General features: G+C 48.8%; 2 protein-coding genes across 9 annotated transcripts in view; both read left to right on the forward strand.

The window, feature by feature from the left end:
• Window positions 1-2890, forward strand: part of SGMS1 (sphingomyelin synthase 1) — a 92133-nt gene extending 89243 nt beyond the window's left edge. For all 7 annotated transcript variants that reach the window (XM_064429910.1, XM_064429915.1, XM_064429914.1 and 4 more), the window contains one exon: window positions 1142-2890. In XM_064429910.1, the coding sequence (XP_064285980.1) occupies window positions 1142-1321 (180 nt within the window). In that variant the 3' untranslated portion in view covers window positions 1322-2890. The remainder of the gene's footprint in view (window positions 1-1141) is intronic.
• Window positions 2891-7563: 4673 nt separating this feature from the next.
• ASAH2 (N-acylsphingosine amidohydrolase 2) lies at window positions 7564-25730 on the forward strand. 2 transcript variants are annotated; one of them, XM_064429917.1, is made up of 22 exons: window positions 7564-7788; window positions 8562-8632; window positions 10049-10185; window positions 11580-11668; window positions 12021-12170; window positions 13064-13240; window positions 13896-14023; window positions 14420-14497; window positions 14977-15097; window positions 15758-15883; window positions 16179-16265; window positions 17775-17879; window positions 18016-18097; window positions 18398-18513; window positions 19550-19644; window positions 20459-20498; window positions 21314-21409; window positions 21842-21937; window positions 22520-22669; window positions 23445-23504; window positions 24266-24354; window positions 25210-25730. In XM_064429917.1, the coding sequence occupies exons 3-22, from the start codon at window positions 10059-10061 to the stop codon at window positions 25397-25399; spliced, it is 2202 nt and encodes a 733-aa protein (XP_064285987.1). In that variant the 5' UTR covers window positions 7564-7788; window positions 8562-8632; window positions 10049-10058; the 3' UTR covers window positions 25400-25730. The 2 variants fall into 2 exon arrangements, with proteins under 2 accessions (XP_064285987.1, XP_064285988.1); XM_064429918.1 differs by lacking the exons at window positions 7564-7788; window positions 8562-8632 and adding an exon at window positions 9152-9290.
• The last annotated feature ends 388 nt before the right edge of the window (window positions 25731-26118 follow it).

A 26118-nucleotide genomic window follows, 5' to 3' on the forward strand; every position in this document is an offset into this window, starting at 1 on the left:
TTCCCTGAGCACACACTGGTGTGCTGCTCTCTCCTTCCTCATGCTGGGGCTTGTGCCTGGCCTTAAAATTAAAAGCAACAGTGGATTTATTTGACAGCTGAGCTTGACATGGAGATGAAGCTCAGTGTAGAAGCCCTGTGCCCCTGTGTTCTCTTTGGGGGGTGGATACTGGGATCCCTGGCTCTGGCATGGATAATGGGCAGCAGGGGGGTTGGATGTGGTTGGTCTGTGGGCTGGGACTTGCTCATGGCTGAGAGGAGCAAAAGCTAGGTGGGAGCAGTCTGGGAGCATGTGGAGGGCAGGGCAGGGTTCTGATCTCCAGATGGGTTGGGACGTGCCCTGCTCATGGCTCCATGTTGCAGTAAGATAAAGAAATTATAAAGAAAAGCCTTATAAAACCAAGCCTGCTCTGGCTGGCCTGTCATTTCTTCAAAATCAAGCTAGCCCTTTGCAAGTTCCCACGTGAAAGCATCCTGGGGTGAGCAGTTCCTTAACATAACAATCCATCACTGGGTAAAGAACAACCAGCACCTGTATAAACTGTTTTTACACAGTCAGATAGAAAAATGGAAACTATCTCTCACAAACAACTTTTCCTGCACATACACACTGAGAGTTTTAGTGACCAGTCAATACAGAAAAACAACTTGTTACTAAGAAATAAGTAAGAAAGCTACTGACCAATTGGAGTCACACAGGAGGTCTGTAAAACTATAAAAAGGAGTTATGTGAATAAAGAATGGGCTTTTTCCTCCATGAAGAAAATGGAGTCCTGTGTGATGTATTCCCACAGCTCCACAGGCACACAGCCAGGCCCCAAAGTGGTTCCTGAGCCCCATGGGATTTCAGAGGCACTTACAGAGCAACCTGGGACACCCTTACAGAACATCCTGCTTTGGGATGGCATTTTCATCCCCGAAGGAGAGCAGACACCCATCCTTGGGCCACTCATTCCTTTCCTGTGGGCCCATCAAACAGCTGGGGTCCTGTAGGCAGGGCTGAGCAGGTTTGGTGTGTGCAGGGAGGCTGGGATCTGTCGGGGAGGTGAGATTTTGGGAGCAGCAGGAGAGCACGGAGGAGCGGTGGCGAGCGAAGTGGTGCGAATAAAGGACCTCCTCTTTTTGCCCTCCTCCCCCTGCAGGTGCTAAAAGAAGCTTCCCAAACGAACCTCCTTGCAAGGGTGTGGTGGTACAAGCCCTTCCAGTACTTTGAGAAGAATGTCCAAGGGATTGTACCTCGCTCCTACCACTGGCCCCTGCGGTGTCCGGCGCTGGCGCGGGGCCGGCAGGTCAAGTACAGCCGCCTGGTGAGTGACACGTAACAGTGTCCCCAGAGCCCCGAAAGGACCTGTCCCAAGTGCTCACAACTCCAAGAGAAGATGCCATAAACAAAAACCCACCGCTCCCTAACCCTTTCTTTAGCAGCTCCCTGGACCTGACCCGTTCAGTTACCTGGTAAGCACTGTGATCTTTTTTTCTCTCCAAAGGATCTGCGTTGGACAACAATAAAGAGAATTTAACTGATCATGCACTGTTATACATTTCTTGTTGATAGAGTTGGGATTTGCATTTGCCCATCACCATGTTCCTTTGTATATGATGCGACAACATAGATGAAAAGCTTTTATATCATAAGTTCTGGTCTTTCCAGTCACGTCTGGGAACAAAGCATATTATTTTCTTGGGAAAACATACTTTTCATATCTCTTGCCCCAAAGATTGGGCTGTAAGCCATTTTCTAGCAAATGACTATATGAAGGTTTCTAAATATCTGCCTTGGGTGAAATCAAGAAATCTTTCTACCTGTTGCACCATGCTACGAATAAGATGATAGACACAGAAAGGTTTGGTAAATCCTGATTTTGTAGATTCTGCAGTGACTGACTGTGTCAAAAAAGTGCAAAAAAAAAGAAAAAAAAAAGAAAAAAAAAAGAAAAAAAAAACAAAAAAAAAGAGAGAAAAAATGTAAAGTGATTTTCTAAGTATTTCCTAACTTTATTTTTCAAAATGTGTATGAAAAAAAAAATTAAATTTAAAAAGATTTTTACATGTCAGAGAATAGAGAGTTAAAAAAATTTAAAGAAAATGCTTCTTGGGAGAGAGAGAGATTTGTCTATGTTTCTAGTGCCTTTCTTGTCTTGATTGTATGGTCAGTAGGCAGTCTTAAATGTTTTTATTTAAAATAAAGTATTCCATGAAAGCAGAATTATATATACTGTATAATTACTAATTTTTGCATTTATAGCTAAATTAAACTGGAAATTTGCTTATAATGTTGAAATTGCCACGTGTAGGGAAAAACCTCCCACCCCACCAAATAAAAAAGGGTCCGGCCTTGCTCACACATTGTGGGCAGGTCAAGCTAAAAAAGTATCACTTTATTGTCTACTTGGTAGCTGGGTTTTAAAAAGCAAAACAGCCATGAATTCCTGTTTTTTAAGAATTTTACAAATGATCACTGAGTGAACTATGAATGGTTTCTCCATCCCCTTGTCGGAGTGTTGTTGAAAAACAACAAAGATAATCTATTTCTTTAAAATATTTGTGCAGAAACTGCATGTAATTCTAAGTTTCCACTCCTACCATACATACTGTATGTTTGGGGAAGTCTCCTATCCTAAACTTGCCAATGTGCAGAACAAAAATAGTTTTTATAAAAAAAAAAGAAAAGAATGAAGAAGAGAAAAATATATATATAAATATATATATATATATCCATTCTGTATTTTACGTGAAGCAGAGTTATCTTCTGTAGGTTTTTTGTGTATTCACAAGGTGATATTTGTATTGTAAAACAACAATGGTGAAGGAAAATAAAAAAGGCTTTTGAAAAATGTAGTTTCCCTTATCTTCTTAATATTCAGTTGCAATTTAAAGCTGGGTTTATTCTTCCAAACCTTGCCTTTAAGTTGATGTTATTGCACTGTAGGCCATCCTATGAGGACTGTATGGAAACTGCATTGCTGTGGAATTGCTGTTGGGCAAAACAGTGCCTTATGTGAAATAAATGCTATGCAATCGATGCCGAGCGGGCGGGAGGAGCCTTCCTGGGAGCCATCTCCAGGCCTTGAAAAATCTACCCTGCACCTGCTGGGATGCAGCACAGAGCAGGGTGGGCATCCCTTCCCCCAGGAGCTGCCAGTGCTGGCCCCTGGACACCAGAAAAAAAAGAGAAAAAGAGAAGAGAAGCCAATTTCTGTGCGTCCGTGGTGGTGAAAGTGACATTTTTTTCCTTATTTTCTTTTTTTTTTTTTTTTTTTTTTCTTTTTTTTTGTTGGGGATGTTTTATCTGTCCTGTTCCTCAGCCTTGGCCAAAACCCTGGAGAGCTGGTGGGGTGCTGTTCCTGCTGCTCTGACCAGGGGCAGCTCAGTTCTGTCTCCCTGGGAGGGAGGGATTGCTTTGCCAAGCCCTTTGCAACAGCATTTGCAGAGCTGGGTGGGAATTCAGGGCTCAGCTCTGCCTGCTCTGCCTTCAGTCCACGGCTTTTTGGGGCTAAAAGTCGGTTTTTCAACAGCCCAAGCCCAGCCCAGCTGGTTTTTGCGCTGATTTTTGAGAGAGTTGGTGCTCCCAGACATAACCCGAGTAGATTTTTCAAGACCTGGCATCACGCACATCCGAACCATTGACATAAGTAAATGTATGGATATATATGCACATGACATTAAATGGAATCTGCTCAATCCTGCCTTGTGGTGTCTGACTTTCTGCATGGCTCTGGCTCCTCACGGCCCCATCTGTGCTCGGGCAGGGCCTGCTGCTGCCTCGGGAAGGGAGCTGGGAATGGGGCTGCTGGCTCTGGAGGAGGGCCCGGGGTGGGTTTGGGGCAGAACTGCTGTGCATTGCCTCAGTCCAGGCTGTGGAGCTTGTGCTGCCTTGGCTGGGGGGATGGGACGTGGCTCGGGGTCAGGGCATGGTGCTGATGGACAGAATCCCAGATTTTCTCTGTGTTCCCCCCCAAACCTCAGGTAAGATCCACCTGCAGCCATCCCTCAGCTCTGCTGTCTGGGGAAGGCAGACAGGGCTGCTGGGGCTCCTGTGCCATCACTTTGTGTTCCTGGGGTGACTTCCAGGGACAATCTTGTCCCAGTTAGGGGCTGAACCACCTCAGGGATTCCCTGCCCTGGGCACTGGTGCACTGTTGCCTCTCCCTCCCAGCTCCTGCTGCTCCTCTCTGCTTGGTGCCCATCAGAGAGGTGAACACAGCAAACTGAGAGGCTGTAAAAGCTGGAATCTGGCGTTGTGCTGCCCCAATCCCACAGAACTTGTGGATATCCCAGCTGGGACCATCCAGCTGGGCACTGAGGGTGTCTTTGAGGACAGGCAGAGCCAGGTTTGGGTGTGCAGGGGCAAACCTGGGCAGGCCAGTGCAGGTGCCAGGAGGCTGAAAGTGGGAGGAGGGGTCTGCACCAGAAAAGGCTGGAAAAGGAAGGTGCAAGGTAGAGAAGGAGCTGGGCACACACCAGGATCTCTGCCAGGAGCGTGGGCACTGATGTTGCCAAGATCCATCAGGATACAGGAGCTTGGAGAAGGTTTGACACCCATGAATACAGGGATGGGAGGTGGTGGAGGAGCACAAGAGCAAGGGCAGTGATCCCTCTGCTTTCCTGTGCCCTGGAAAAGGCAATCCCATCAGTTTCCCCCTCCTGATTTTCCTCAGGACACAGCTTGGTGCTCACTCTCTTCCTGGATACAGGAGCATGGGCAAGGTTTGACACCCATAAATACAGGGATGGGAGGTGGTGGAGGAGCATGAAAGCAAGGGCAGTGATCCCTCTGCTTTCCTGTGCTCTGGAAAGATCAATCCCATCAGTTTCCCCCTCCTGCTTTCCCTCAGGACACAGCTTGGTGCTCACTCTCTTCCTGGTGCCAGCGGATCAGAGCACTGCCCAAAGAGAAGCCACAAATTCCTGGTGTGGCAGCTTCTCCCATCCTGCTCATCAGCTGCTGGCCACAAATGTTTGCCAGAAGGATCTGTGGTTTGTTTTTGCATCCTCTCCATGCTTCTCCTGCCCCTGGCTGCCCACGTGTGCTGCAGGTTGGGCAGGGAATGCCAGAGAGAGCCAGGATTTGGGCATGGCACCCTTTGTTTAAATCAATAAACGTTTGGACACCACTCTCAGGCACTCTGCAGGACCAGGAGCTGGATTTTGATGGTCCCTGGGGTTCTCTCCCATATCAGGATGATCTGTGATTCCAAGATGATGGAAGGAGGAGGTGTTGCAAAGTTTGGGAGCAGTCAGGACTCCCAGAATTTGGCTTGCAGCAGCAGCAGCAGCTCAGCCCTGCTGGCATGGGTGGAAACAGAGCAGCCCACCTTACTCATTTTTTATGATAATTTTTTCCCAAAAATCCCTTCATGGGATTGAATTTGGATCTACCCATGTCTGCATTGCTGTTTTTGAGGTTTTCCCAGGTTTGTGCCAGAGCTTTTTGCCCTGGCATGTGCTGCTTGGCTCTCCCTGGGAGTGATGCTTCCCTGGGCTCTCCCACATCCCTGGGAATGCCCTGTCCCTGGGGCTGCTGCTGCAGCTTCTGACGAGGGATGGCAAAATATTCTCTATTTGTGGTGAAGCTTTAACCCCTGGATAGATTTAAGGCATATAATCTGGAGAATTTTGGGGTGTTTACATGCCTGGCCATAAATTATTATCAGCAAAAAGCCACAATGACTTAGTTTTCAGAAGGACAGGAGATTTCTTGCTCTTGGGGCAAGGCAAGGCACCCCAGGACAACATTTTAATTATATTTGCCAGGTATCCCTTCAGCTCAGCTGTCACTCAGTGACCTGTGCAGGATTTTGAGTTCACAAACTCCAATTTTGCTACCTTTCCATTGAACCTGCCCTTCCTAAACCCTCCACGTCTGTGTTTTCCAGCAGGAAAGTCACCTTTTGCCACCACAAAGAAGTGCTGCACTCCCAGCTGCTGCTTGGAGTAGGGATGTGTGTTTTGACCAGGGAAGAAAATCCACCTGGTGTTGGATTTTCACATAAATCAGCCCTGGTGTGTCCTGGCCAAAGCCTGGCAGGGTTCTTGCTGCCAGCTCTGTGCAAACACTTTTATCTCCTGCCACCCTGAGCCCCAGCAGAAAGGACTTTGGCCATTTTCTGTTAAATAAACAACATTATGTAAGAGGCCTCTTCATTGCTGTGAGGGCTCTCACACCCAGCATCTCAGGCTCTGGGAACATCTCAGCTCTGCACCAGCCCCCTGCTCGAGCTGAGGTGATGGTTGTTCCAATTTTCTGCTCAGGACTGGCCAGGGTGTAGCAAACAGGCTGGAATCGAGGTTTCTGTCCTGCAGGGTGAAGCCCTGGCACTGGGGAATTGCCCATCATCACAGTGGTTTCTCAGGAAAAAAGGGATTTTTTTTTCCCCCCCTAGAACAAGGGGGCTTGATGCAGCCAGTTTTAGAAATACTTCCAGGCCTTCTAATTAAAAAAAAAAAATTAAAATTAATTTTCAATGTCTGCATTGCCCATCAGAAGAGTTTTTGTTTCAAAAAGTTAACAGAGGACATTGTGGCCTGAGCATTTTTAAGAGAAGAGTTTCGTTTTTGTTTTAGCCAGTCCCAGCTTGGATGGTTTACAGAAAGGGAGCTCTCCAAGGGACCAGGAAATGCTGGTTTTAAAGTGAAATTTGGGTGCTGTAGGAAAGTGCCACTTCTCTGAAATGATCTGGTCTTGGGAGGGATGAGGAACTGAAAAATGAGGAAAGGGAAGTAAATTCTTCATGGGTTCATACTTCAAAGCCAATTTTCTTAATTAATTTTATTTTTCCTGCCTAGAGGTAGTTTGAAACCTCTTCCTTAATGATCTGGAAGCAGAAGGTTCCTAGGGGGAAGAAAGGCACATTTGGCCATCTGTGTCGAGTGGTTTCCCTTGTGTCAGCCTTGCCTGACTCCTTCAGGGCATCCCTTCATCCCAGGGGGTTTGGAGATCCCACACTCCTCCTGCTGAGGGTGCAGGCCCTGGGCTGTTTGCAGCCCCCGGGGAGGTCACAGAGAGCAGTCCTGTGGTAGCAGTGATGGGGAGGAACCTTTTTTTTTTTCCAGCAGGATGAAGATTGTAAAGAGAACATCACTTTCTTTAGACTCCTTTTGGCACAAAATGGCACCGGGGGAGAAGCTGGAGGACTCCTGGTCTTGGGAAGGAGGATGGTCTGTGGGAATTTTCACCTTCCTCACATTGCCACAGGCAATTCAGAGGGATTTACCAGGCCCTTAGCTCTTAAGCTGAGGTCTTTGCAGCCCAGAAAGTGCCTTTTCTGCACCAAAAAGCTCCTTGCTTCTGCAGTTCTGGGCCTGGACACAGCCACATCACCTGGGGGAGGTGGGGAGCTGTGGGCCCCCAGAACCTCAACGGGAAAACAACCTGGAATATTCCCCAGGGCATGAGTTGAGCTTTCTTCCTTGGACCAATCTTCATTTCCCCCTCCACCCCCAGCCACAGGTGGTCACAACTGCTCCTCAGCTGTTGGCATTTTGTGGGGTGAGGCTGGCAGCACTCTCCATCACAAGAACAATTCCTTAAAACTCAACCTCTTAATCAGCTTTTCCTGATGCTCCACCTGCAGGAAGAGCTCTTGCTCCTGCCCAGCCTGTTCCTGGCTCATCCCTGTGCCAGCAGCTCAGCTGCTCCATGGTTTTGTCTGTCCCCTCCAGGTCCCCCCAAGGCTTTGGGACCCACTCAGCATTCCCAGGAGCACAGCGGTGTTTGGGAGGATCTGCCAGCCCACAGGGCAGTTTCCAGGGCCTGCAGGTTCCTTGGGAATTACAGCCAGGAGATAAGGTATCAAGAAATGTCATTTGTCCCCAGCAGCCAGTCCAAAAACCACTGGAGGCAAAGGGCAGAGCTGAACGTGACCTTGAAGCGCTGACGCAGCCCTTGCCTGCACTGTTAACCCTTGGATCAGGGATGCACCATGGGAAAGGTGATGGAAGCTCTTTTCCCTTCCCTGAGAGGGGAGACAAAATGCCAGAGGTGCTCCCAGCTTTTAATTCCCATCACAATGCAGTAGGGGAAAGGGCTTGGCTGGTTGGGTCTTTCCTGCTGCTGCACCAACATTTGATGGGTCCGTCCCTTTGGGGAGGAGCAAAGTGCCAAAAGCCTTTGGATAAAGCTATTTGAGCAGCTGGGGAATTTATCCAGGCCTAGCTGGGACTTGAAACAGGTGGGAAAAAAAAAGCTGGGTTTTAACAAATAAAGTTGTTTTTTTAAATACAAGTGCATTGATAATGAAAAGTATTTTACACTTAAAGTACAATTGTGTTTCCAAGCTCTTCTAGTAAAGCATGGAGACCCTGAGCAGTGAACTTCCATGAGAATCAGGAGTCACATCCAGCCACCATTCCACAGGCTGGACAGAGGAAGTAAAAACATCCCCTTCCCAAATTCCTCGAGCAGCAGAGCAGTCCTGGAAAGGTTATTTTGGGAGGGGGAGATGCTGTCTGCAGCTTAACAGAAACACACCAGGGAAAAGCCTTCCATCACCTCCCGTGGGATTCAATTATTGATTGGTTTCTCCTTATCTTGTGCCACGCTTGACTCACGGGGTTATTCAGCAAGAATTTTCCACCTGAACTTTCCAGCTTGGAGCTGGGAGCTGCTGGGACAGGCCAGGGAACTCAGCCAGGTAAGGAGATTCCCCTGGGATCCCACAGGATTGGGGTTTGCAACTTCCAGTGGTTTGGGGGCAGTTTAATCAGTGGGGTGTGAGTGAGTGTGATGCTGGTGTGGTTCAGGCTGGTGCTGGGGTAGTTCTGGACAGCTCAGGGAACAAAGAGGGCAGGAGGGAAACCTGGAACTCCAGATTTGTTGTCACTAAAATATTTGTTCTGTGAAATTCAGCCCTGACCACGAGTGCTGTAGCCAAAGAAGCTGATAAGAGAGGTCACCTGGAGCAAGACTAAGTGACCACTTGGCTCTCTGCTGATGTCATTTCTCACTGCAGCCTTTTCAGGAGCATAACTGCTCATTCCAGCAGTTGTTTCCTGCAGGTTCATTGTTTCCAGGGCACATTCCCTGTGAGGGAATGGCAGGAGCTTCACCAGAGCTGGCAAATGTCACAGCTAGGAAAATCAGATTCTCTGCCTCATTCTTCCCTCTCTAATCACAGAATAATCACAGACTGGTGTGGGCTGGGAGGGACCATGAAGCTGAGATCCCTGAATTGGTGTTTATTATGGTGACAGTACTGTCTTCTGCCACGCTCTGAGCTTCAGCATCTCCTACAGCCACTCAGAGAGCCTGGTGGAATATTGTGGGGTTTGTTCCCAGATCTCTTCAGAGGGGTGAGCAAAGTGTCTTGGGAGACACAGGATTGGGAATTTGGGTGCTCTCCCTGTCCTGTCAGGCCTGGTGTCAGGGAGTGCTTGCTGCCAGCAGGAGACACATTTTTGTCATAAGCTGAACTATAAATCTCCACTTCTTACCCTTCTCTGTGCTGCTGCTTGCTGTGTCTGGAATTTAATGTGTGGAGATGTGAGGCTTGACTCCATTATATTATATTATATTATATTATATTATATTATATTATATTATATTATATTATATTATATTATATTATATTATATTATATTATATTATATTATATTATATTATATTATATTATATTATATTATATTATGATATATATTATATTAAAATACTACATTAAAACTATACTAAAAGAATTGAGAGAAAAGATTTATTAGAAAGTTGGAAAGAACAAGAATAGAATGCACAACAAAATTTTGTGACTCTCAGAGTCTGATGCAGCTGCATCTGTGATTGGCCATTTATTGGAAACAACCAACATGCACCAATCACAGCTGCACCTGTTGCATCCCACAGCAGCAGATTGTTATTGTTTAAATTTCTTTCCTGGAGCTCCCAGCTCCTCAGGAGGGAAAAATTCCAGCAAAGGATTTTTTGTAAAATATCATAACTACAGCTGCTGTCTCTGGTGCCGGGCTGGGGGACACAAACACTCCCCGAGGGTGGGATGTGAGCTCTGGCTGGGATGTGCCCCACACTGGGATGTCCCACGGGCTCCTTTCTGCTCCCACAGTGCCCCCACCATGCCTGGAAAGAGGTCCAGGTGCTCCTACACCCGGCTGGAGGTGATCCTGATCGTGTGCCTGGTGCTGATGATCTCCCTCACCGTGGTGCTCCTGGTGCTGCACTTCCTCGCCAAAAACACCGATGGCAAGTGGAGCTCTGCCAGCCCTCTGCTCCAGGGGGTGCCCAGGGCAGGATTTAGACCAGAGGGGGACAGGTGGAGGTCTCGGGTCAGTGCTGAGCTGTCACCACCAGCTCTGCACGTGGTGCCTTCGCCCGGGCACGGAGCAGCTCTCTGGGCATGGATGCACAGCCCCAGGGATGGGCTCAGGCTGGCTGCAGGGATCCATCCCTTCCTTCCATGCTCCCTTCCCTCTCTGTGCCCACTGAGAGCCCCTCACTCCCAGGATTTCGGGTTTCACAACCTCACTCCATCCCCAGGCACAGGGAATGAGGGTGTTGGGAGCTGGACCCAGCATCTCACCAGTGGCACCTTCCAGCTTCCAGATTTTGGGCTCAGATTGGGTGTAGTTCACATCTGGAACTCAAAACTTTGTGGTTTTAGGCTATAACAGTTTTGCACAAATGATTCTCATCCTTGTCAGGGGTCTTGGGGGAGGAGGAGGAGGAGGGGTAGTTCTAAAGGGGTGGCCCGTTTGGCTGGTGTCATTTTAAATGACAGAAATGGCATCAGTCTGTGGCCAGTGTGTTTCCCTTCTCCTGTGTTTTAAGTGACAGCCCAGAAAAGGCCAGGCTGGGAACATGGAGCATCCCCTGATCCCAAAGCAGCTGCCTGGGGAGGGCTGTGGGAACAGGGCAAGCACACAGAAATATTTCATATTTTCCCACAGTGTTATCTCAGCCTGCAGTGATTTGTGGCTCTGGGATTTCCTGAGATGCAGATAACATTTCTGATTGATTATGATTTGATAGCCATCCGTGGCTTTTCTTCCATGGGTTTGCCCATCCTGGAAGGATTTCTGCACCTTCCTGGTGCCTGGGGTGAGATGTGATCTCCTTTGGGAGACCTTTTCCTCACCATTTGCCTGGAAATCACTGCTCAGAACTGCTTTTCCCTTCTCTGAGCTTCGGCTGGCTCTGCTGTGATTTTTTGGGGGAAGACCAGGACACCAGCACTGGACACAGGATGTGTTGGATGTGCCCTCCTCTCTTCCCTAGTCCTTTTCCAACAGCTCTTGACCCACCATCCCTTTTTCCTTATCAATGCTGAGCTGAATTGTGTCAAACAGCACTTGGATTTGGCCCCTGCGTGGCACTGGTGGGCTTGGAGGGTTTAACTGGGAATGCTGGGCTGGTTCCTCTCACTGTGCATCCCCACCCACCTCAGCGTCCAGTGACCCTCTGAGAGCTCCCTGGGTGGATCCTCATGCCTGCTTTGCCACCCCAGAGGTCTTCACAGCCTCGGCACCTTGAGAGTTCACTGGAAATCCCCTCAGAGCACTCAGCCAGAGCCCTTTGGCCTCTGTTGTCCCCAGTTCTGCTCGCTGTGTCCCCTGATCTGCTGTTTGTTGTTGTCACAGATTGCACCAGCAACACAGCAGAAGAGGCAAAGTACTTGGTGGGTGTTGGCAGAGCTGACTGCACAGGGCCTGTGGCACAGGTGCCTCTGGTGAGTTGGGGCAATTCCTCCTGGGGTTGGTGAAATACTGATTTTTCATCCTTTGGGAGTAGTTTTTGGGCAGGATTTCCGGTGTACAGCCTCTGCCTTGCCAAATGTGCATTGCTTCAAACATAAGCTGAAATTTCCCTGAGGTTTGGAACAACGTGGGCTGGTGGGAAGTTGGAAGGGGGGGTTGGGATGAGATGGGCTTTAAGGCCCCTTCCAAGCCCAACCATTCCATGGAATGCGTGGCAAGACAGAGCGGCAGCTCGGAGCTGTTGAATGACCCCCGGGCAAATCTAGTTGGGAAAAGCAGAGGAATAAGTGGCTCAGTATTGATGATGGAGCTCCTCTCTTGCAGATGGGATATGCCAACCCCGACCAGCTGGGCGGGGGGCTCCTCTCACGCCTCTACAGCCGAGCCTTCATCGTGGCAGAGCCCGAGGGCTCCCGGCGCGTCGTGTTCGTCAGCGCCGACATCGGGATGGTGTCCCAGAGAGTGAGGCTGGAGGTACGGGCTGCAAAGCAATCCTTTGGGATTTCCTTGGGCTGGAGAAGAGCTTTGGGCCCCTCAGCAAGTGAGGCTGGGCTTTGCTCACTCTTCTGTTAGTGGGAGAATTACCAGGAGTTCATTGGAATCACAAATACGTTATCGCGGTGCCTCTAGTGCAGCAGAGGAGGTGTGGGAGTCAGAAAAACAGAAGCTTCCACAGACACCAAAGGGTTTGATCTGCAGCCTTGGGAGAAGTTCGGATTGATGTAAAAATAAAACACACAGACATTAAGCAGAAAAACCATAAACTTATGTTTCCATAGTTGTAAGTAAGAATATGCCTTAAGTGAGAAACTGCATTGATGAGATGGTGAAGGGTTTATAATGTAGGGGTGGGGTTGTATAGAAGTTATAACAGAAGCATATGTGTTTAAGTGTGACAGAAGCCCATTAGGTAAAAGTATCCACACTGAAGTAAAGGTTAGAAAAGCAAAATGAACCTTGTGGGATCTCTCCATGGGGTTAGAAAGTTCTGTATTGCCCTGTAACAAAGAACTTGCGACTGCTCTGAGCTATGGCTGACTGCTCGCTCCTCTAAAATCTCACAGCCTCTGAGACTGATGTTTGTCTCAGCAATAAATGGTTCTTAGCCCAAAAATAGTCCCATCCCTTCATTTCTAGCAGTGACAATGATAGGGAGGTGCTGGAGAGCTGTGGATCCTCCTGGGATGATCTGAGATGCTCTTCGGGTTGGATATAAAGGTCTTTTACCAGATATTCCTATTTTGAGCCTCCTGCCAAGCCAACAGCTACAACCTCCTTGTTGTGCCAGGCAGAAAGAGCGAGGAGGTGGATGGTTGGGGTATTTTTGGGCACAAGAAGGGGTTTTTGGGAGCACCTCCTCCTCTCAGGTGCTGAAGCAGCTGCGGAGCAAGTACGGCGAGCTGTACCGGCAGGACAACGTCATCCTCAGCGGGACCCACACGCACTCGGGGCCTGCAGGGTACTTCCAGTACACCCTCTTCTGGATCACCAGCAAGGGGCTCATCCGGCCAGCCCTCAGCTCCATTGTGAATGGCATTGTGAAGGTCGGTGTGGCCCAGTTCAGTGTCTTGGTGCCCAGCACAGCTGTGGGAGGCAATACCAGAAGTACTAGAAGTTAATGTATCTGCAAAAATCACTGGATATCCATCCAGCACCATAATCATAAACAGCTTCCCAAATTATGCTTAAATTGAAATGCAGCCTTATGGAGGGTGGGAAACAGGCTTGAGATAACAAGAAATATACTGGAAATATTGATCAAAGAAACCAGGAAAAAAGCCCCTTATCTCTGTGTAATAGTTTGAATGGAGTTCTAGAATAAATGATGCTCATCTGCAGGGCCAAGAGTTGGACTTTGATGATTCTTGTGAGTCCCTTCCCACTTAGGATATTCTATGATTGCATGTTTAGTGCATCTACAGCACTCCACATGGCACAGCCTGTTTTGGAGTGGGCTTGCTTGTTTGCAGCTCAAAAAGCAGGAGCTTTGAACCCTTTCTTCAGAGACAGATGTTGGTAGTTTAAAAATGGTGTTGTAATTTTTGAGAATTTTAGATCAGTTTAGGGAAAAAATCCCAAACAAACACCCCCAGATTCCAGTAAAGGTTTGGGGATGGACAGGGAGGGAAAGAAAGAGATTTTCCAGATAACCTCCCACGTCCCTCACAGACTGACAGTGCCTGTCTTGCTGCTTTGCAGAGCATAGACATTGCCCATGAGAACATGAAGAGAGGAAGGCTCTTTATAAACAGAGGCACAGTAGAAAACAGCCAGATCAACCGCAGCCCTTTCTCCTACCTCGCGAACCCAGAGTCCGAGCGGAAGAGGTAAAATCTCCCCAGGCAGGAGAAAAAAAATTAACTGCTTGAAAAGGGCTTGAAAGCTGTAGTTGCTCTCTCCAAGCATGAGGAATCAGTCTAGGATGCGACCTTGTGATTTATTTAACAAATAAGGAGTCAGAGGGCATTGAAGAGCTGTCCCTGGTGCACGAATTTGTGTTGCCTCCATTCCCTGGAGGAGCAGTGTCTGAGGGCAGTGACAGCCACAGCTCTTCCCTCACCTTCCCAGCTGGGTCCAGGTGCTCCTCTAAGGCCTTGCAGTGTGCTGGTGGTACCTGGAATGACCTTTTCACATCCTTGTTCAGCCTAGTGGGGATTTAACCTGCCAGAGCACCAGAGCACGGCCCTGACTCTGATGGGATTTCCCTGCTTTGCTCCATCCAGGTATTCATCCAACACGGATAAAGAAATGGTGCTGCTGAAGATGGTGGATGAGAATGGACACGAGCTGGGCCTCATCAGGTACTGACCACCAGAGCAGCAGGTTTTTCTCCCTACCCTCATTATTTTTTGTAGGAATGAAGGTGTTCCTTTTTTCCCCTTTTTTACATCACTGACTCTTCCTTGTTCCTTTGAATATAAAAATCCCTGCAAAATATAGTTTATGGGTTACTGCAAGAATCAGTTCAGGTCTGAAGGAGCTCTTGGTGGCCCTGATAAAGACAGTGACAAATTCTTGTGGTCTCAAGGCCTGGATTGTTACAGCCATGAGCCCTCCTGCTTAGGAAGGGACAGGATGGGAATCTTCTTAGGATCCCTGAGCACCACAAGTCTCTGTGTATATTCTCCTAAAGAAAATTCCCCCAAAGTGGGAATAGGACAATTCAGTAGGATTGAAATTCAATAGGATTGAACAGGTCAATTGCTGCTGCATGGAGTGAACAGAGCATTTTCACTTTTTCCATTTCACTTTTTAAATTTAATTTTTAACCCTTCCTCAGCTGGTTTGCCGTGCACCCGGTGAGCATGAACAACTCCAACCACCTGGTGAACAGTGACAACGTGGGCTATGCCTCCTACCTGTTTGAGCAGGAGAAGAACAAGGGAAAGCTCCCGGGAGAGGTGGGAGCACCCCAAGGAATGGGGGAAACAGGGCTGGGACAGGGAGGGCAAACACAGGAACACAAGGACTGTGGTGAATGCTGTGAATTATTTCCTTTTTCAGAAGGGAGATTGGAAGGTGAGTTCTTGACTTTCTAAACTAGTAATTGGTGGCAGTTCTTCAGACTCGAGGAATAAGTCACATTTATTTTGATTAAAATCTGGGGAGGTTGTGGTTGCCCCATCCCTGGAAGCGTTCAGGCCTTGAACAACCTGGGAAGTGTCCCTGCAGTCAGCTCCAATAGTCCTCACCCCATAAATCAGTGATGGTGAACACCTGCAAGGGAAAAAACTCCTGTGCAAGGTGCTCCAATGACCCATAAACATCTGATCAGCAACTTGAGAAGCAGGGCAAGAGCTGAGGTGGAAGAGGGGGAGGAGGAAACACTGTCTGCACACCAAGGTGGTGTGAAGCTCCCCCTGAAATGGCATCGTGTGCATCCAATTCCCTTCCTGCCCTACCCCTTGGATGTGCCCAAACCCCATCCACCCCAGAGCTCCCAGCGACTTTGGGAATGAACCAGGGTCCTGCTTGGTGAGCACAGCAGCTGCGGGGAGGGCTGCACGGGGGCTTTGCAGCTTTCCCTGCGAGGCACTGCAACGCTCCTCCGGCCTTGGCAGGGCTCCTTCGTGGCCGCCTTTGCCTCGTCCAACCTGGGAGACGTGTCCCCCAACACGCGGGGCCCCTTCTGCGCCAACACGGGCGAGTCGTGTGACAACCCCCAGAGCAGCTGTCCCGTCGGAGGGGTGAGTGTGTCCCGCCTGTCCCCACCTCTGCTGGGCCTCTGCGCACGGGGAGGGCACTGAAAGTGAAAAATCACCTCTTTTTGGACCCTCCTGGGTGCCCCTTCCAGGAATTAACCGCGCTTTGTCTCCCGATTTTCTGGTCATTCACCCCAAATTTGACTTGAGTGTAGTAACCCCGTGGCTAATTTTGATGTGGCCTGCAAGAAGCCCTCAGTTCCCACGGCCTGACAGCCACCTGGCAGTGCCAGATGCTCTCTCTCCATAATCACTGATCACCAAACAAATTTCCCAACAGGCAGCCATGTGCATGGCCAAGGGGCCCGGCAACGATATGTTTGAGAGCACCAGGATTATAGGGCAAAACCTCTACTTGAAAGCAAAGGTAAGGGATATTCTGCTTTCTGAGTGTGTGTGAGTGCTGCTACGACAGGAATTCATGCTCATTTGAGCAACCTGATGAGCCTTGTGGATCCCTTCCCTCTGGATACCCATATTCCATCTTCTAGCTGCTATATTCCATATTCTATCTATCTTGTACCTGCTTTGGTCAATGTTTTTTGGTAAATGTTTTTTCAAATTACGGTAAAGTTCCTTGATTTTGTTTTCAATGGGTAAATGAGCTCTGCAATCAGCTGGTGATGTCTCTGTCTGCTGGAATCAAGAGGAACTCAGAGCCTGGAATTTGTTACTCAAGACATTGTAGGAAATCTTAATGGTAGTGAAAAATTTCCTCAGGTAGAACTCATCTGATTAGAAACCTGACTGAATTTAGACTGGACAACACATTTCAATATTTAGATCCTTGCAGGTGTTGTCACTTGAAAATGCTGGTTTGGGGTTTTGATCTCAATATTCCTCACTGGGACATGATGAGGATGTCCCCTCTTATCCTCCCCCCCCCCCCCCTCCCATTTATTTCAAAGGCATCATGATGGGAAAAATCCTCCTGGGAGAGCTCAGAGACACCACCACACACCACTTGGGGGCCAGTTTGGCATCACATTCCCAAAGTGACACAAATGTGAGGTGAAATGTGTGGCTGAAGCCCCCACAGAGGACGCTCCCCTTGCTCTGCTTGGCCCTGCATTTGCTCAGCCCTAAGGGCTCCCTTTTGTCACCCGTGGGCTCTGAAGCCACCCTGGACCCAATTTGCTGGTCCCCCTCCTGTGTGATGTGAGCAGTGAGTGCAAGGAGAGGTTTTGGCAGCATTTCAGGGGCAGGATCTTGTAGGATCTGCAGCAGGAGGCTGGTGGTGGCTTTTCCTTTAGTCACCCCTGCCGAGGCTGTGCCCTGAAGTCACTCCAGGCTGGCTGTGCCTGTCCCCAGTCCAAGAACGCTGGTGTGTGCATCAAACACAGGGGAAAACCACTGCTGTTGTCTTTAGCACCTCAGACTCCTGGCTGTGCCCTCAGCTCCTTCCAGGAATGTCATTAAACCAGAATAACTTCTGGCAACCCTTCCCATGGACCAACCTGAGGCTGGAAAACCATCCCCTGAGGGGCTGAGTGTGTGTAGTAAATACCTTCAGCTGTCAGGGCTGCAGTAAATACAAGCAGTGCTTTGAGGCAGTGAGTAGAGCAAAACGCTTCTTTCTCACAGAAAACATTTTTTTCCTGCTTGGTCGAAGATGTGAGAGATGCCAAGAGGCAGCAACCAGGGGAAGGGAGTTGCCATCCTGCTGAAACAGGGGCATGTTTGAGCTGTAAAAGAGAAATGTCCTCCCTCCCTGAGACAGGGAGAGCTTGCAGGGCTCGGGGGTGGCAGAAACAAGGGGACTTGGGAATTAGAGATTTGCATTTATGCCTGAAGAGGCTCCGGGAAGGTGGAATGAGGAAATATCCAGACGGCTGTTCCTGACCCCTTGTCCCACAAGGATTTTTTTCCACCTTAGGAGCTGTATGAAAAAGCCTCCCAGGAGGTGACAGGACCCCTGAGCTCAGCCCACCAGTGGGTGAAAATGAGTAACGTGTCCGTGGAGCTCAACGCCACCCACACGGTGAGAGCAGCATTTTCCCTCCCTGTTCCTGAGGGAAAATGGGGTTTGTCCCATTTTTCCCCCCCAGCAGCACCTGCTACCGTGAGGGAAAATGGGGTTTGTCTCTTTTCCCTTTTCTTCTCCCCTTCTGATTTAGGTCAAAACCTGCAAACCAGCCCTGGGGCACAGCTTTGCTGCGGGGACTATTGATGGAGTGGGGGCTTTCAACTTCACCCAAGGTAATTTGGGGCAGATCCCAGATGGACTGACAGCCCTGGAGTCACTTCACAGCACCCAAAAGGGATGGTTTTTGGGAAGGGGGAGGAAACCCCCTCACAGATTTGTCTGTGGCCATTTGGGAAAAGGATATGGCCATGCCCTGGAGGAAGGAGAGCAAGGGGGTGGGATGGGGAATAGGGAGAAGGAAGAGCTGGTTTGGGACTCTCCTGCTCACTTGTCCTCCTTATCTGGGAGCAGGGAGTGTCTGAGAGCTGCTGGGGCAGCTGAGGAACAGAGTTTAAAGATGTTTCCCCCTCAAGGCTCAGTGGAAGGGGACCCGTTTTGGGATCAAATCCGGGACCAGCTGCTGGGAGTGCCATCGAACGAGACCATAGCCTGCCACAAACCCAAGCCCATCCTCTTCAACACGGGAGAGGTGAGGACACACACACAGAGCTGTGTCTGCCCTGGGGGGTGCCGGGATGGCTGGGCTGGGCTGGGATCACAGATCCCAATCCCTGGTGGGTTTGTCAGGAGCTCCAGGCAGTGTCTGTGATTGCTGAGGAACGAGGAGGGAGCACAGCCCTGCAGAGCTGCTGCTCCACTGACCCCAGCCCATCCCCATGCTCAGGGCATGGCTTGGCCTTTTCTGAGCACTCCCCAAATCCTGCTTTACCACTCGAAATGGAAATTGCTGCCCCTTTTCTCCACCTGGTGCTCCCTTGGCACTGAGACAAAGGCTGCTGCCGTGCAGAGGGATCATGTCCAAGGTTTTCAGAGCACTTAAACGAGGCCATCTGGGTAAGGAAATTCATTGTTCTTCCTTTCACCAGCCTCGTTAAAAGCTTCCCTGCTGTCACTTCGTGTTCTATCAGCTCCTCACCTCAGCTCTCCCCAGAAGAGGCCCCAGCTCCTCCCAGCCTCCTCCTCCATGCAGGATGGTGTTACTGAGAGTAAATTACACTTTATTCTTAGGGCTTTTGCACATTTTAGGGATGCTCTGGCAGGCCTCCTGCTTCTGATGTGCTTCACAAGCTTTTGTCATTCATGTTTTGCCCCCAGCAAATTGCTTCTCAGAAAAAACCCCTTTTTTTGGCTTGCTGGAGTGGGATTTTTTTCTCAATCAATCCCAATTCCATCCTTTTTTCTTGCAGGTGAGGGGTGTCTAGGTGCTAGCCTGACCTTCTTTACCCACTTTGCCAAAGCTGCCCCTCTGGCAACACCTTATGTAGGGCTTTTTTGGCCTTACCTGTAGTATTTACTTGTGCCTTATGTGACTCTTATGGTCAGACATTATAAGAAGGTAAAACACCTTCTTACATGTCTCACAAATAAATTTAATTTAATTTACAAATAAATGCACAAAATTAATTTGTCTGCCTGGTTGATGACTGTAGGAAGGAAAACACCTCAGTTTTTTTTTTTTTCCTGCTAAACCAGAGTATTTCTATGCACTTTTCCCTCCCCCTCAGATGAACTGGCCCCACCCCTGGCACCCGGACATCGTGGATGTGCAGATTGCTGCCATCGGGTCCCTGGCAATCCTTGCTGTGCCCGGGGAGTTCACGTGTGTATTCCTTGGGTTTTGCTGCATTTACTGCAGCCAGATTTCACTCAAACCTCCTGGAACACTTCTCCCTGCGGGTAGAAAGGGGGGTAGGCTCAAAATTGTCCCCAGACTCACCCTGAGAACAACTGAGTTGCACACATGAATCGTTTTGGTTGTAACAAAAAGGAGTTTTGAGGAATTTTTAAACTTTGATTCTGTTTTTGGCACCACAATGATGAATTGCACTGACTGGTGGTGGTGCAGTGATGCACATTTAAATAGGATAATGATTTATCTCTAGTACCTTTATTTCTACCCTGCCCTGGGGCTCCTCCAGCCCCTCCCTGGCTGTGCTGATGGGTGTGAAATATTTTTGGTTGTGTTTTTATTTTTGGAGGTGTTTTGGTTGAACTTATGCACAGAGGCTTTTAAGGGATGTTGGGCAGTGCTGGAGCTGCCGTGGGAATTTCTGGTGGGTGCTGCAAGTCCAGCCAGCAATTCCTGCTTTAGATCCCTGCTCTCCACAACTTCAGGACAGGACAAGGGGAAAGGGCCTCAGGCTGGGCCAGGGGAGGCTCAGCTTGGACAGCAGCAGGAATTTCTGCATGGAAAGGGTGCTCAGGCCTTGGCAGGGGCTGCCCAGGGAGCTTTGCAGTGCCCATCCCTGCAGGTGTGCCAGGAAGGGCTGGAGGTGGCACTCAGTGCTCTGGGCTGGGGACAAGGTGGGCACTGGGCACAGCTGGGACTCCATGGGCTGGCAGGGATTTTCCAGCCTCAATGACTCTGGGATTCCATGATTCTGGAGCCTGACTTTGTTCCCTCCATGCCCCAGGACCATGTCTGGACGCAGGCTGAGGGAGGCTGTTCAAAGGGTGAGTGGCTGAGGTTCCCGGGAGCCCAGCACATCTGGAACTCCTCTTGAGCCTCCTGGATTTTCCCTCCTCTCCTCCCAGCTGGGCTCACGGGGCTCGTGTCCCACAGATGTTTCCTGCTCCCATTTTCTTCAGATGGATTTTCCATCTGCTTCCTGACAGGCAGGAGAAATGAATATCCTCCCCAAAACACCGAGTGATCAGGTTTCAGTCCATTAAGCCAATTCCACAGGGATCCAGGCACAACTGATGCCAGCAGGAGTTTGGCTCTGGGATGGAGGGGTTCAGCTCCTTAATCCCTACCAGGATTCTGCAACATGAGAACAACTGCAGGGGAAAAAAAAGGAAAAAGTATTTTTTCCATTTGATTGACACATCCTGGCTGCAGCCTAAATAAAATCCCAGTCCCAGATCCTGTCTCCACAATTCCCTGGGCCTTTCTCATACTTAGATCCCTGATTTTTTTAGGAGTATACAGACATCAGCTTCCAAAATAACCCCCCTAGATTTACTGGAATGTGAGATCATTTGTCTGTTTTTACTTTGGGGAGTGAATATGAGACCTTAAAAAAGGTAAATTACACTTGTAGGTTTGCATTCCTGGGCATCCAGCCCCCTTCCCACCATAACTTTGTATTCTGTCCTGAATTAATAATAACAACAACAACAACAACAATAATAATAATAATAATAATAAACCAACATAACAATAATAATAATATTGATATAATAATAATAATAATGACAATAATAAAAACAGTATAGTTGTGCATAAAGCACTTGTTTCAAGGTAAGGGTTTTATTTCCTTCCTTAGGAATTTAATTCCCATGGGACACGAGGGATGAACGTTGTGATTGCAGGTCTGTGCAATGTCTACACCCACTACATCACCACCTATGAGGAATACCAGGTAAATATTAAAACTGGGGATTGAATCTCTCTGAGTTCACCTTTTTGAAATGATGTGTGTTTAGAGTTCTCTTCCTTTGCCACAAAAATGGGCAGGGAGAACTGGGAAAGAAGGTTGGAAGAATCCCACCCCAAAAAGCTGGAGGGAAGGAAAGTTGCATCATAAGCCTTTAAAAAAGGGTAAAACTGTGCTAACTGGAAGAGCAAAGAGGGTAAAAACTGGAAGAGCAAACAGGCCCTCCCTCTTTGCAGCAGGTCGGAGAATGAGGAGTAGCCTGAAATTGCAGCAGAAATACTTTGGCAAGTTGTTGGGGCTGTCTCCTTATCAGAAAGGCAGTAAATAACCCACAGCTCATCTTGAGCTGGCTGGGATGGGATGTGCAAACCACTCGGGAGCCCTCCCACCCCTCCTCTCCCAAATTTGTCCTTCCAGGTTCAACGATACGAGGCTGCCTCCACTATTTATGGGCCACACACCCTTTCTGCTTACATCCAGCTGTTCAGGGGCCTGGCCAAGGCTATTGCTCTGGTAAGCAGCATTTCCTACATGCCACAGGCTGCTGGGGACATCTGAATCTTAAGCCAGTGGTGGTGGCTGTTCCTCACCAAGGCCACCTGACTGCTGTGCTCTCTCTTCAGAATCCACCTTGAGGAATGGTATGAAAATAATTCCTGTAATGGGGCCCTGACACCACTTGAGAAATTCTGGGGGTTTTGCAGCTCAAAGTGTAGGAAATCAGTGCTTCTAAACATTCAGCATGGCCTGAAGTTGCTGCTTTTCTACCAAAAGGAAAAAAAAATCTGCTGTGTTTTTGGTGTACCTGGCAGTGCCCTTATCACTGTGACATGTGAACGGGCAGGAGCAATGGGCAGGAATGTCCTGGGATGTTCTGGGGCTGGGTTTAGGAGACCCCAGCAACAGGGCAGCAAGTGTCCTGCAGGGATTGCTCCTGCAGGCAGAGCACAGCTGGAGATCCTCTGCTTTGCTTTCCCACTCACTTTATTATTCCGACAATCTGTGCCAGCAGAGGCTGGGATGCAGAGCTGTGGCTCCTCAGGGAATCCTGGCTGTCCATGTGGATGTTTAACAAGCACATCTTCCCTCTCCCAGAATGCCACTCAGGAGCTCTCCCCTGGCCCAGAGCCCCCACTTTTCAACGTAACCAACCTGACCCTGCTGCCTTCTCTCAGCGCCGAGAACGCGCCGACCAACAAAACCTTTGGGGATGTGCTGGAGGAAGTGAGACCACAATATCGAGAGGTGAGAGCTTCAGGGAATGCCTAAAACCTGCTGGAGAAATTGCCTTTAAATTCTTCCCCCTCGCCCCACAAGCCTGTGAGTTGTGGTGCCCTCAGACCAAACAGGTCTCGTCTCTCTGGTGGGCACGGCTGAGAAGGCAGGGACAGAGCATTTCCATGGCCATGCCACTGTGCTGGATGGGAAGAAAATGGGTGGATAAAGGGGGAAATAAAAGCAATAAAAGCCTTCACTCCGCACAAAGCAGATTTGCCCTTCTGCTTCAAAACAAAATAGCAGTTGATTAAGTAGGCAAATATTTTACAGGGATCTTTTACAAGCAGGAATCAGGTCACCTTTGATGCCTCTGCCGTGGAATGTAAATGAAATGAAATCAAAATGTCAGAAATGGTTCTGTTTTCAATGCTCAGTGTTTAGATAAGACGTTCAGAGCAAAAGCTTTCACCTCATTGCTGTCTCCTTGCTCCCTGCAGTAAGGCAGGGAGGCATTCTGAAGAATCTCCCTTATTTCCTCCCTTTTTTATGTGCAATGGTGGAGTTTATCCAGCAAACAGGACAAGTGGAATGGCAAGGCCCAGAGCAACAATTCAAAGCACAAATTCTCTGCTGCTGCTGCAACAAGTCAAATTATAAATGATTTAAAACAAGAGCAACAACAAGCCAAGCAAAATAAAACACCCCAAAACCAACCCACCCTTAAATACATCAAATGGCCTCTTCAAAGGATGCTCTTAATGTGCTGCTCAGCCTTTAACACAAATCTCAATTTTCCCCCCAGAGAGAAGTTGCAAAAGTGACTTTTGTGGGTGCAAACCCCAGGAACTCAGCAGAGAATGCGGTAAATGCAATGGAATGATGCTGGCATTGGGGTGTTTGGGGTTGATGGAATGATGCTGGCATTGGGGTGTTTGGGGTTGATGGAATGATGCTGGCATTGGGGTGTTTGGGGTTGATGGAATGATGCTGGGATTTGGGGTGTTTGGAGTTGATGGAATGATGCTGGAATTGGGGTGTTTGGGGTTGGTGGAATGATGCTGGAATTGGGGTGTTTGGGGTTGATGGAATGATGCTGGCATTGGGGTGTTTGGGGTTGGTGGATATTTAGGTAGGATTTTTTCTTTGCTGAGAGACTAGGGGAAGGTGTGTGCTTTGGGAATTCACACCACCAGAAAGCTTTTGGGGCATTGAAGTGAATTTTGGGCTTCATAAAGAGAGTTTATGATCTCTTTATATTATTGAAGTTGTATGTGTTAGACGAGGCTGGTATCCAGGGCAAACCTGGTCTCTAATTTCTATCCTACCACCCTGCTGCTTTATTTTAACAAACCAAAGGAAATTAGAAAAGCACTTAATTCATCCCATCACTCACCTTGCATGGACATTGTGACTGCCCATTCTCTTCCTACAGATAAGCTCTTTGCATAATTTACCAGCTTAAAAATTGTGCTTTGGCAGTAAAATAAAACACTTGTGCCAGTAATTCCCACATCTGCCAGTAAAGCATGAGGAAGCAGAGTCCCTATCCAGTTTCAAGTGCCACAGAAGGAGGGGACCTGCCTGTCCCTCAGTGTCTGCCTGACTCCGGTGCTTTTATTCCAGACTGAACATAACTTCCTGACAGTGGAGAGGTACTCCCACATTTCCAGCAGCTGGCACGTGGTGCTGAACGACGCCTCCTGGGACACCAGGTGAGTGCCCTGAGCAATCTCCCTGTCCCACAGAATCCAGGGAGTCATCCCAGTCTAACCTGGCTTCATTCCAGAGCTCCCAGCCCCAGCTTAGTCTTGGTCCTGCAGGTGATGCTGTCCAAGGGAGGATCAGCTCATAACTGGGGGGTTAATTTGGCAAAACTGGTGTTCCCCTTGGCTCCAGAGTCTGGAATGGAGGCTTGCAAATTTGGGAAAGGGATGAGGAAGGACAGCAATTACAGAAGGTTTGTGGTCCAGCTTGCTCCTAGCCTATATCCATCCCTCTGGATGGATATGTGGGGAGGAATAAGATGCCAAAAAGAAAACAGGAGAGACTCACAGGGAAAACTGGCCAGATGTGTTGTGCAGCATAAACAGACAACAATTTTTTAAAAGTTTGGAAGAAATAAAAGTTAAAGGTGGGGATGTCAGCCTTTAGGAAAAATATCCACAAAGCAGCAAGGCTGGTCACACCTTTCAGGGCTGTAGGTGAATCTCCATCAGCTTCCCAAGAAGGGCTCCCTCAGAGCCAGCTGAAAAATCCCTCATGCCCAGGTGATGTGTGGGGTTTTGAGGCTGAGCATTCTCTGTACAGTTTTAGGGGTTGAACAGTAAGGCTTTTGCTCAAGGATTCTGTAAAAGAAATGGGTTTTTGATGTGGAAATGGGTGCCAGAAGCTCAATAATTATAGATTTTGTTATCTAAGTGAATATTCTCCTTCTCAGTTTAGCTCTGCCCCCGCACAAGGAGGACTTAAAGATGCTCCAGAGAAGTGTATTTTATCTTGTGGCATGTAGTGAGCTCCAATGAAAGGCGGATTTCCTTGCTGACTGCAGTTTTGGGCCTGTTTTCCAGGTTTTACTGGAGCAAAGGATCCCGTGGCCAGAGCAACGTGACCATTGAGTGGCACATCCCGGCTGGCACGGAGCCCGGCGTGTACCGGCTCCGCTACTTCGGGCACTACAAGAAGAGGGTGTCCCTCCTCCGTGTCATCAGCGTCCCCTTTGAGGGCTCATCCTCAGCATTTCAAATCACAGCTCCATAGCTGACCCCGTTCCCTAAAGGAACAGGCAGGAGATTTGGTGTCTGGGCTATGCAGGGGTTGGACTTGGATGGTTCTTGTGGGTTCTCTCCACCTCCAGATGATTCCGTGATGTTCTGGACATCACTGCTGCCCCTTGGGTGCTGCTGGTGCTCATTTGATGTGCAAACCTCGACTTCCTGGGAAGTTTTGGCTTTTCCCTGCAGCTGAGTTCCCTCATGTGTCCTCAGTCAAGCGGTTTCTGTCCTGGCCAGGCCAGGTTTCAGCTGATTTTTATTGTAATGATGATGTAAATTCTTCTTTACTCATTAAACTTGTGCCTACTGATGGTGAATAGGCTCTCCTGGAGGGAATTAGATGGAAATCAGTAAGAACTGAATTTATGAGTGCAAGCTGTGGGTGAGGCTGCCCTGAACAGACCTCAGCCTCCTTTGCTGGAGCATCAGGAAGGACCCAAGGCCAGCAGGTCACTCAGAGTCACCAGAAGGGTTTGTGGTTCCTCTCCAGCCCACACAAGAGTTCATTGGATTGTTACCATTGCAGGGTACAAGGACAGTGCCCAAACCTGTTGTCTGAAAGGGTTTCATCATAAAAAAGTCACCAGGAATGTAGAGGATCTTCCCAGGAGGGTTTCAGAGCTGCCTGGACAAAGCCATGACCACCCTGACCCAGTGCTGGTGCCAGGTCCCTCCTAAACTGCCTCCCACCAGCACTGCCATAAG

The sequence above is a fragment of the Passer domesticus genome, chromosome 8, assembly GCF_036417665.1.
Source record: "Passer domesticus isolate bPasDom1 chromosome 8, bPasDom1.hap1, whole genome shotgun sequence".
NCBI classification, from domain to species: Eukaryota; Metazoa; Chordata; class Aves; order Passeriformes; family Passeridae; genus Passer; species Passer domesticus.

What these genes read in the sequence shown, in the direction of transcription:
- ASAH2 (XM_064429917.1), top strand. Translation starts at nt 10,059, where the DNA reads ATGCCTGGAAAGAGGTCCAGGTGCTCCTACACCCGGCTGGAGGTGATC. An exon ending in CCAGAGTCCGAGCGGAAGAG is followed by an intron (nt 14,024 to 14,419) that starts GTAAAATCTCCC and finishes TGCTCCATCCAG; the next exon opens with GTATTCATCCAACACGGATA. An exon ending in AGCTCAACGCCACCCACACG is followed by an intron (nt 17,880 to 18,015) that starts GTGAGAGCAGCA and finishes CTTCTGATTTAG; the next exon opens with GTCAAAACCTGCAAACCAGC.